We start from the raw sequence: 11,383 nt of genomic DNA on the forward strand, positions 1-11,383 counted from the left end.
TATAGTCTATAATAATAGTCTATAATATAGTCTATAATATAGTCTATAATATAGTCTATAATATAGTCTATAATATAGTCTATAATATAGTCTATAATATAGTCTATAATATAGTCTATGATATAGTCTATAATATAGTCTATGCTATAGTCTATGGTATAGTCTATAATATAGTCTATAATAGTCTATAATATAGTTTATGATATAGTCTATAATATAGTCTATGATATAGTCTATGATATAGTCTATAATATAGTCTATGATATAGTCTATGATATAGTCTATAATATAGTCTATGATATAGTCTATGATATAGTCTATAATATAGTCTATAATATAGTCTATGATATAGTCTATGATATAGTCTATAATATAGTCTCTAATATATTCTATGATATAGTCTATAATATAGTCTATGATATAGTCTATGATATAGTCTATGATATAGTCTATGGTATAGTCTATGATATAGTCTATGATATAGTCTATGATATAGTCTATGATATAGTCTATGATATAGTCTATGATATAGTCTATGATATAGTCTATGATATAGTCTATGATATAGTCTATGATATAGTCTATAATATAGTCTATATTATGACACTCCTGACGTCATTGCACTAGAGGGCGTGACGTTTGTTTTCGCGGGAGGGGGGCGGATTTAAAGAAGATTTTAATTATCCGGAGATGTTTCGCATGATTTGGGAATAGAAGTCGGGACCGAGATGCGAGACAGCAAAAATTGAGATCTTATACTTAACCGGTAACTGAGAAATTGCATATTTTTACCTGGATAACTGGGAGGTGACAGAAATTTTATAACAGAAATTTTGCCCTGCCTTTGCCCTTGCCGTAAGAAAACTGTGTTTATACATGCAAGCCGCATAGAAAATTCGTCGCATGCACGCATAAACAGTCCACGACGTGTGCTACAAGTAAGAGCTTCACGCGCAAACAGCCTTGCCATGCTTATATAGCGGCTGCAGGCAAGCCGCCGAGAGCGCGCAGGAAGAACGCATACCACTGATCTCTATATACTAACTATGTATAACTCTATATATAACTATCAAGAGCTAATAATACCTATTATTATAGATATTACATTACCATTATTTAGGTATTATTAGTTCTTGTAACTATATGTTAGTATATAGAGATCAGTGACGCAAACCGACGACAGCGCAGCAACGAAATTTTACCCTGCGCCGCCTACGCTCGCCGCGCAACTCTGACACAGATACGAAAAACCCGACGGGGGTTCGATTCGGCAACTTTCACCGGGCGTCGGGGGCGCCCTATAGTATAGGGCCAGCGACGTGTATATAGGTCTAGTATAGAGCCAGTGACGTGTATATAGGTCTAGTATAGGACCAGCGACGTGTATATAGGTCTAGTATAGGGCCAGCGACGTGTATATAGGTCTAGTATAAGGCCAGCGACGTGTATATAGGTCTTGTATAGAGCCAGTGACGTGTATATAGGCGCTGTATAGAGCCAGCGACGTGTATATAGGTCCAGTATAGGACCAGCGACGTGTATATAGGTCTAGTATAGGGCCAGCGACGTGTATATAGGTCTAGTATAGGGCCAGCGACGTGTATATAGGTCTAGTATAGAGCCAGCGACGTGTATATAGGCGCTGTATAGAGCCAGCGACGTGTATATAGGTCTAGTATAGGACCAGCGACGTGTATATAGGTCTAGTATAGGGCCAGCGACGTGAGTATAGGTCTAGTATAGGGCCAGCGACGTGTATATAGGTCTAGTATAGGGCCAGCGACGTGTATATAGGTCTAGTATAGGGCCAGCGACGTGTATATAGGTCTAGTATAGGGCCAGCGACGTGTATATAGGCGCCGTATAGGGCCAGCGAATGCCTGGGAACGAACCTTCTTCCTTCATTGAGAGCATCGAGTCGACCTTTCTAAGGCTGGGGTGTTCGGTGAGATTGAGCTGGCTGCTGTTGCTGTCCACATCTAGCATGTTCGAGCGGGGCATGCCGGGACTGTTCTTCAGCTGGGGCGACAAGTTGCCGCTGCTTCGCTCCTTGCGGCGTACCGAGAAACGACTCACGAACGACGAGTTGTGCTTGAACCTACGAACACACGGAACTCCGTCAGACGACTATCGGAAGCTGTTCTCTGATATTTCCCCGTCTTCACGCTTAAGAACGGCGACAACGATGACGATTTTATTTTTAGTTAATATGGATATTTTAAAGCGGCATTAGCTTCGAAGCCGTTCGAGCGAGTTACGCATCAAAATACAGCGTGAATTAATTCTAAACGCTGTTCTTTTCTTTTTACGAAATCCTCTTCGACCCGCTCGGCGTCATCGCCACGCATTGGCGTTCTGAGATGTAGTGAATTATATTTATTGTAGTTTATGGAGAGCGTAAATACAGACAATAAACTACACAGTTTAGAAATTTATGTTTTTGGAGGAGGCCGTCCATCAAAGATGCACAGATAGCTATCGATGAGCATAAAGTGCGTAAATTTGTTGTTCTCTGTGACGTTTCTCTACGACTAAACGACGAAATTCCACTCCTAGAATAATAATAAGAAAATCAATATATATATATATATATATATATTTATTTATTTATTTATTTATTTATTTATGTATTCATTTACTTATTTATTTATTTATATATCGTCAAAGCTTATATGAATGAATCATCTCTATGAGAAGAAGACAATGCCAGCTGTGACCAATAGGTGTCCCATGAGCTAACGTCAAGCACATGACGGCGTTAATGTGACGATTACATTTATATTAATCGAAATGCTTTCACGTAAGTACACGCGTATCTTTACATGCACTGTCTGCACTACTATGATATTTCTACAAATTAATGCACACACTTGTAGTGCTGTGTAGAATTAACATGATATATCAAAGGACGAGTCATAACCGTACCAGCAAGTATATTAAAACAATTAGGCCTACACATGCTAAAAGGTTCATCCAAAATGTACTCGTAATTATTATGGTATTCATGCCTGGTTGACCCGCTTGAAAGAAGCAAGTCGTGTTGCGTAAGAGGTGATGTTCTGCACTCTAAGTGTTGTCTACGTTTTTATATACAGTAATTAGTACGGTGACGTTAATCTATATCTGACTCGCACGCATGCCAAATTAAAGATTTGCCGTTTTCCGTTCGCTTAATCTTTGAAATTTCTTCTCTATTTATAAGTGCAGCTTAATTAACTCTATCATGCCAGACTAGCTCAGACCGAAAAGAAATCGAACACACGGATGCAGATGAAATGATGTGTTGAGTTAGGCATCTATTGATATCACACACAAATTAAAACAAAGGTTTCAAAACGTATTTCAAACGATCTCCGTAAATATTTTTTTATTTATACCTTGGTTTCGTGGGCACGTCTAGTGTAAACCTGCGAGTGTAGAAAATGCTATGGTTATGTACTGACGATAGCGCATGCAAGCACAGACACACAGATAGAACAACAGTAGATACAAGCGAGACTAGCGCACAGGCACTTGGAGCGTTTCAATAAAATATAATGCTAAATAAACACGAAATCTATTTACTACCAAAGTCTTAATGTTTCTATACTCTGTTTCGCCTATTATTGCCGACAATTTCCTGCAAATGCCGTCCAAATGCTCATCTGTAGACTGTAACAAACGCTGGCTGCCGCCATGGCTCCCGCTGCACACTGACACATAAATATATATTTATGTGTCAGTGTGCAGCGACAGCCAGGGTTTGTTGCAGATAAGGACGGCATTTACAGGAAATTGTCGGCAATAATAGGTGAAAGAGAGTATAGAAACATTAAGACTTTGGTAGTAAATAGATTTCGTATTTATTTAGGATTATATTTTATTGAAACGCTCCAAGTGCCTGTGGACTAGCGTAGACATTGAAGTCAGGAGTGGTATACGCACTCCGAAGCATTTGTTTTCATAACCATCCATTGATTGGAGAAATAGATTCACTCACACACACGTGCGCATACACGCACACACACCTACAGACACACACGCACACCTACAGACACACACGCACACCTACAGACCCGCACACACGCACACACACACACACACACCTACAGACACACACACACACCTATAGACCCGCACACACGCGCGCACGCGCACACACACACGCACGCGCGCACGCACGCACACACATACACACGCACGCGCGCACACAAGCTCGCACGCAATTACACACAAACGCGGGCGCACACAAACGCACGAACGCGCGCACGCACATGCTCGCGTACACATGCAAAGTTCAGCCGCATTGAGGCTGACGCTCCATTAGGAGTGTTCCCAACTTTGATATCATTAATGATTAAAGATTGATAATCCTAACCTTAACCCTAACCTAAATGACATTAAACCACAAACTTATCTACTCCTGTATATATATATATATGTTATTATGACCATTAATGACATTAAAGTTGGGAACACTCCTAATGTAGTATCACTCCGCATTGAACTCGTTTAGTCATAGCTTGGGTACATAGATCAGCTGTTACTACACGAACCAGAGTGATAGATATCCATAACTACGGGTCCTGTTGATATCCAACCTGACCAGACTCATAAATACCTGACAATATCTCGTTCCGATATAGTAAATAGTAGTTTAACAAAATAGATGCGTACTGTATATTAATGTCATGTACAAGTTGTATATATGTACCTTATATATGTATATATATATATGTATATAATTATGTATGTATGTATATGTATGTACATTATATAATATGTAGGCCCTATATATGTATATATGTGGCATTTATGTGCTTAAATAACCAGACTAGCTTGCTTTTTAATGATAGTTGTTTAAGTATTCGCACATGACGGGCATGCGTGAAATAGAGACCAGGAACTGGACCACCTCTACAAGACAAAGATACACGCAGCCTCGCAGGCACTATATATCAACGCGGTGGGTTCGATGAGCTAATCACTCGATGATCGATTGATTAACCGCAAGTTCCCTTCTCGCTTCTCACTACGTGAAGCAGTCGTAAATCCAGATCGGACTACTTAACGACAAAGGTTTTATTTGTATTATAATTTCATATAATTAGAATATCATTATATACGATCAAGTATATAAAATCATATACAGTATATGACTTTTGCAGAAAATGGTTAGAGGGCACATTGCGCATGCAAGTACTGCTAGGCAGCTGAGACGCTCCAATAAGGAGCAAAAACACACTAACTGCTCTCGTCGCGTTTGCACGCTCTCTACTCTACCTTAAATATGCACCCAACTGCCACACTTGACTCGACCTCTCGCCTACGTAGAGTTGTCAACATTTCAATGCTCTCTTGTTTGAGTGTGCATTTTAGTCGCGTCACCGGCAACGCCTACCGCGCGACGGTTTGTCAATTTACCTACACACGATCGTACTCGGTGAATACGACAGGTATGCATTATGTAGTACATTATTTAGTACCTAACAACCGTCTGCATGAATAAAAAGCAAATGCAGCTTAAATGTGATACAAAATATTGTCTGCGGCTCACTGAATACAGCGGATACGATATATACGATCGTGTATACGATATATACGATATATCGATATATACGATATATTGATATATACGATATATCGATATATACGATATATCGATATATACGATATATCGATATATACGATATATCGTATATACGATAGTGCAGGCATGAGCACGATGACAAGTGAACGTGCATGTGACGTGTAACGCAGATGTAACAAGTCGATCATTTACGAACGCTGTTTTTTAAGCCACCGACCACGGTTCACGAATTTTCTTTGATTGAACGAGAAATGTTGACCGTTACGAGAAACAGTATCACGAGTAATTTACTTTTACTTTTACGACAGCACAAGTCTATAATTTCAAAATCTTTGAAGTGTTGTGTCCTGTCCAGTAAATGTGTTTCCATGCCATTTTATTTTTATAATCGTCATAAATACTTATACGATGATATTATTTTTAAGTTTATGGTAGTACTATTATAAACCTATTTTACCATAAATAATAATAATAATGATAATGATAATAACAATAATAATTCTTATAAATATCATGACACTATTATAAACGTTATGAAAACATCCACAAGCCTACTCTGCGCTCGCTCGTCTTCATTCCCCTAACCAGCAACGGCACTATACGTCACCACAACAACAACATAATTATTATCATGATTAAGGCGACTCGAGACTCGCAAGCAGGCGTGAGACACTGCAGTGCGCACGTCCGCACAAGTACACTTACGTCGTGGGACTCGGCTGGCGCAGGTGCACCTTCCACGTGGCTAGCGACAGCGAGTTTTCGTCGGCAGCGTAGCAGCGCCATAGACTCTGGATGAGCATGGCTGCCGGCTGCCGCCGCCTGTTCAGATGCTTCTGCCGCTGATGCTGCTGAACCTTCAACGCGAATCCCGAGCCAAGGATTCCCTGCAAGAGCATCGATATACACGTATAAACAAACTTACATATATATATATGTGTGTGTGTGTTTGTGTGTGTGTGTGTTGTGTGTGCTGTGGTGGCGTGTGTGTATGTGTTTAGGTTGGTGCGCGCGTCGTGCGGTGCGTGCGTGTGCGTGCCGTTCGTGTGTGTGTGCGGTGTTGTGGTGTGTGTGTGTGTGTGTGTGTGTGGTGTGAACAAGTGGTTGTGTGTGGTGTGTGGGTTTGTAGGTGTGTGTGCACGTGTGGTGTGTGTACGTGCGTGTGTGTGTGTGTGTATTGATGTGTGGTGCGTGCTGTGCGTGTCGTACTGCGTGTGTGTTGTGTGTGTGTGTGGTGGTGTGGTGTTGTGTGTCGCGTGCGCGTGCGGGTGTGCTGTGTGTGTGCGTGTGCGTGTATGCGGTGCCTACATGCGAGCGCGCGGTGTGATTTAGTGATAACACACCTATATATAAGCATTTAGCAAATAATAGCATAATGTTGGTTATAGCCTATATATATAATATATATATATATATATATATATATATACTATATATATAGTATATAAGTATATATATATGCAAAGGTCGAATGTTACATATGATCTATCGCAACTCATCTAATGACACGTGAAAACTCACGAAAACTGCATCAAAACGCAAAAATCACAGGAGCCCAACGATACGGCAACTAAATATCTCACCGTAGCATTCGCCTCGGCCTGTCATCGCGGCAGACACCGCAAACCGACTGAAAAAGCTCAACCGGTTGGGCTGATAGAAACTTTAAATGATTGCTAGCGGAGCAGTCGAAGCGCAGCACGATAAATTATCGTTATCGGATACGCTATGCTTAAAACGTAATATGTGAAGACCAACTAATATATAACGACGATTACCATGTATACTTACGGCTGTAGAGCGAAGAACGAGATGCCCAGGAGCGCGCAGAAACAGCCAATAATCTTGCCTACGCCCAGGTCCGACGGCACGCAATGTCGCCATAAAACATCCCATCGCGTGCATAGAGTTATCTAAAAGGGCCGAGCGTGCATTAATACAATCACCAGAGACAGATATCATTCGATTTTTTTGCAACGTAAACTCTTGCTTATGAAATTATGTGAAAATGGTTTAAAAATTAACGAGAGAGAAAGTAAGGACGAAAGAAAAAAAGAGGGAGGGTGAAAAAAGAAGGGGCGAAATAGAGAGAGAGAGAGAGAGAGAGGAGCGAGAGAGAAGTGAGCGCGCGTGCGCGAGAAGCAAGAGACGAGAGAGAGAGAGAGAGAGAGAGAGAGAGAGAGAGAGAAGAAGAGAGAGACGAGAGAGAGAGAGAGAGAGAGAGATAAAAAAGACAGAGAGAGGAAGGAGAGAGCGAGTGTGTGCCGCGCGTGGTGTGGCGTGTGTGTGTTGCGGCGCGTGTTGTGCGCGGCCGGTGTGTGCGTGTGTGGTGTGGTGCGCGCGCGCGCGCGCAGTGTGTTGGTGTCGCGCGCCTGTGTGTGCGTGTGGCTGTGTGTGTGTGCGTGTGTCGTGTGTGTTGTGCGCCGTGTGTCGTGTGTGTGTGGCGCGCGCGCGTGTGGTGCCGCAGCAGTTGTGCTGTGGTGCGTGGTCGTGTGTTGTGCGTGTGGCGTGTGTCGTGTGTTGTGTGTGTGCGCGCGCGGGTTGTGCTGTGGCGTGTGTGGCTGTGTGCGTGTGTCGCGTGTTGGCGCGCGCGCGTGTGTGTGTGCGTGTGGCGTTGTGTGTGTGTGCGTGTGTGCGTGTTGTGTGTGCGCGCGTGTGGTGGTGCTGTGCGTGTGGTGTGTTGCGCGGCAAGTGTTGCGTTGTGTGTCTGTCGCAGCGTGTGAGCCATCTTACTTTAGATTTCTTATCATTAATGAACACCAAATAGTAACATAGATTATTAGAAATCTAGTTGCGGAGTGTATCCTGGATCTACCAGACTCCTACATCTACATCCCACACACACGACGATTTCAAATATTAACAGCAGTGTAAATATATTAAGTGTATAATATAGACTATAAAAATATAGTAGCTTACTTACTATATGCATATAGTCTCTAGTAATAAATATCGATAAATAAATAGTACACGTATAGTATATAGTTATAGTCCTAAATATACACTCCTAATATTCATACACCTGCGGATATATCATTATACTTACCACACCCCACCAGAGGGCATCTGCATAGCTTTTGAACTTATTATCTATCGCGGGCTCGACGTCTCTTTCAGCCAAGAACACGAGGAATGATGAGAAGATGAGACCGAGGAAGCCGATATATAACGTTTTTTAAAAGTCCTCCCCCAAAAAAAAAGCCAACCTGCGGAAGAAAACCACACACGTATCAAGCGAGTAGACCTATACATACATACATCATACATACATACATACATACATACATACATACATACATACATACATAATACATACATACATACATACCATACAACATACATACACTAACCCACACACACCACACACACACACACACACACACCACACACACACACACACACACACACACAGCACACACATACATACATACATACCATACATACAACAACCATACAATTAATCTACAGAAGACGCCCATCTGCGGCGAAGAATGATATGACTTATACGTGACGATTCCTCGTGGCGGAGTATGTACTCTGTGCTACATCATGCTAGTGCTGGCACCCTACCTATCCAGATATACTTATACCTGATACCTGTATAATTAGTACCTTGCCTGATACCTGTACATAATCCGCTGCTTAATAGCTATACTTAGTGTACCTGTATAAACTACCTGATACCTATAACTAGTGTACCTGTATGGCTAATACTCTAACTGTTATCACTAACTAACGTACTTGTATATATAGCATCCGACCTAATGCATATACCTAATATACCCGTGTAGCTAGTACCCTAAGTGATACCTATACCTAATGTACCTGTTTACCTAGTATCTTAGCTGAAACTTATACTTAATTAACCTATATAGATAGTGCTCTGGATGGCACCTACAACTAGTGTACATGTATATAGCTAGTACCCGCTACCTTGATACCTACATGTCGGTGGGCCCATAGTACATTCTGCAATGTTTCCGAATAGCTAGTACCCTAACTTACACCTATATAGTTACCTCCGCCAAGGAAGTTATGTTTTCGCCTTTGTTCCTTTGTTTGTTTGTTGGTTTATTAGTTTGTATGTCTGTCAACAGGATATCTCAAAAAGTTACGGACGGATTTTGATGCAATTTTTTGGACGGGTTGTTCTTGGGCCAAGAACCAATCGATTAGATTTTGGTGGTGATGCGGATCCAGAACTGGATCTAGGATTTTTGTTATTTTTTTGTGGGGAAGACTTCATTCAAAATTCATTCATTTTTCATTCATTCAAAATTCATCAAAAAAATCCAGGTTCCCCCCCCAAATTTCGGAAAAATTCATCAAACTCTATATTGGGTGTAGCAGGAAGATGATGGGGGGACTGTTACGCTGTGGCGGAGGTTTGCTATCTCTGATTGCTCTATGCTCCAATATACCGATAGTACTCTGCATGATACCTATACCTAATGTATCTTTATAGCTAGCACCTACTACCATGATACCTGCCTGTCAGTCGGCTCATAGTATTCTGTAATGTAACTGTATAGCTAGTACCCTGCCTGATACCTATACTTAATATACCTATATAGATTGTACTCTGTATGATACCTATACCTAATGTACCTGTATATGTTATAGCTAGTAACTACTACCCTGATACCTACCTTGTCGGTGGGTTCATACAACAGAGCCTGTTCATTTAGTACCCTACCTGATACCTATACCTAATGTACCTGTTTATACCTTCATGACTTTCTACCAGATACCTACCTGTCGGTTGCCCCATAGTACTCTGCAATGTATCTGTATATAGCTAGTACCTACTACCCTGATACCCTACTACCCTAATACCCTGATACTGGCTACTACTGGCTACTACCCTAATACCTATACTTATTGTATCTATGTACCCATAGTACTCTGCATGATACGGTTGATACCTATACATACTGTACATGTATATAGCTAGTACCTACTAGCTGATACCCTACTACCCTAATACCCTGATACTGGCTACTACTGGCTACTACCCTAATACCTATACTTATTGTATCTATGTACCCATAGTACTCTGCATGATACGGTTGATACCTATACATAATGTACATGTATATAGCTAGTACCTACTACCTGATACCTATACATAATGTACATGTATATAGCTAGTACCTACTACCTGATACCTATACATACTTCTACCGTCGGTGGGCACATAGTATCTGCAATGTATCTGTATAGACATAATGTACTGTACACCGAACTTTCCACCAGATACGTACCTGTCGGTGGGCCCATACAACGGAGCCAAGCAGCTTCCACGTGCCGCCTCGTCGGTCCATGCGCACCATGCGCAGGATCTGGAAAAAGCGCAGGCCTCTGAGGGCCGACGTCGCGAACACGCGTCCACCGCTGTCCATGCATAGCACCACGATTGAACTGGCCACTACTACAAACATGTCCTGCAACAGCAGGGCAAGAAAAAGCGTTTGAGTCATTACTACATCGTTAAATATAATATAAGTATATATTATATATAATATTATAATATATAATATCGCAGCAGTCCAGCAGCAGCAAGCCAACAACGTTTGCGTCAAGACTACATCATCGTATATATATATATATATATATATATTATGATAAGCACGAGTGTAATGGTGAGTATCAAATAATCCCACAAGTAGTAAACGGCGTGCGAAGAAAAAACCACAACAAATATTGTAGTAAATCCACGAAACGCAACACGCCACATCGCTTATATTGCGATGGTCAGAATAAACGTACTGGAGTAACACGCGGTCCTGTTCCGAATATGAAAAACTTACTGCG

The 11,383-nt window shown here is 41.4% G+C and overlaps 1 protein-coding gene across 1 annotated transcript in view; it reads right to left on the bottom strand.

Moving 5' to 3' along the window:
- The window catches only part of LOC106806886 (potassium voltage-gated channel subfamily KQT member 5-like), a 20,967-nt gene extending 9,996 nt beyond the window's left edge, over window positions 1-10,971 (bottom strand). Inside the window, 5 exon segments of the mRNA XM_014809025.1 lie at window positions 1,893-2,098; window positions 3,378-3,407; window positions 6,275-6,456; window positions 7,357-7,482; window positions 10,834-10,971. Coding sequence (XP_014664511.1) covers window positions 1,893-2,098; window positions 3,378-3,407; window positions 6,275-6,456; window positions 7,357-7,482; window positions 10,834-10,971 — 682 coding nt within the window.
- Window positions 10,972-11,383: the final 412 nt, after the last annotated feature.

This window comes from Priapulus caudatus, unplaced genomic scaffold (genome assembly GCF_000485595.1).
Source record: "Priapulus caudatus unplaced genomic scaffold, Priapulus_caudatus-5.0.1 Scaffold184, whole genome shotgun sequence".
In the NCBI taxonomy this organism is placed as follows: Eukaryota; Metazoa; Priapulida; class Priapulimorpha; order Priapulimorphida; family Priapulidae; genus Priapulus; species Priapulus caudatus.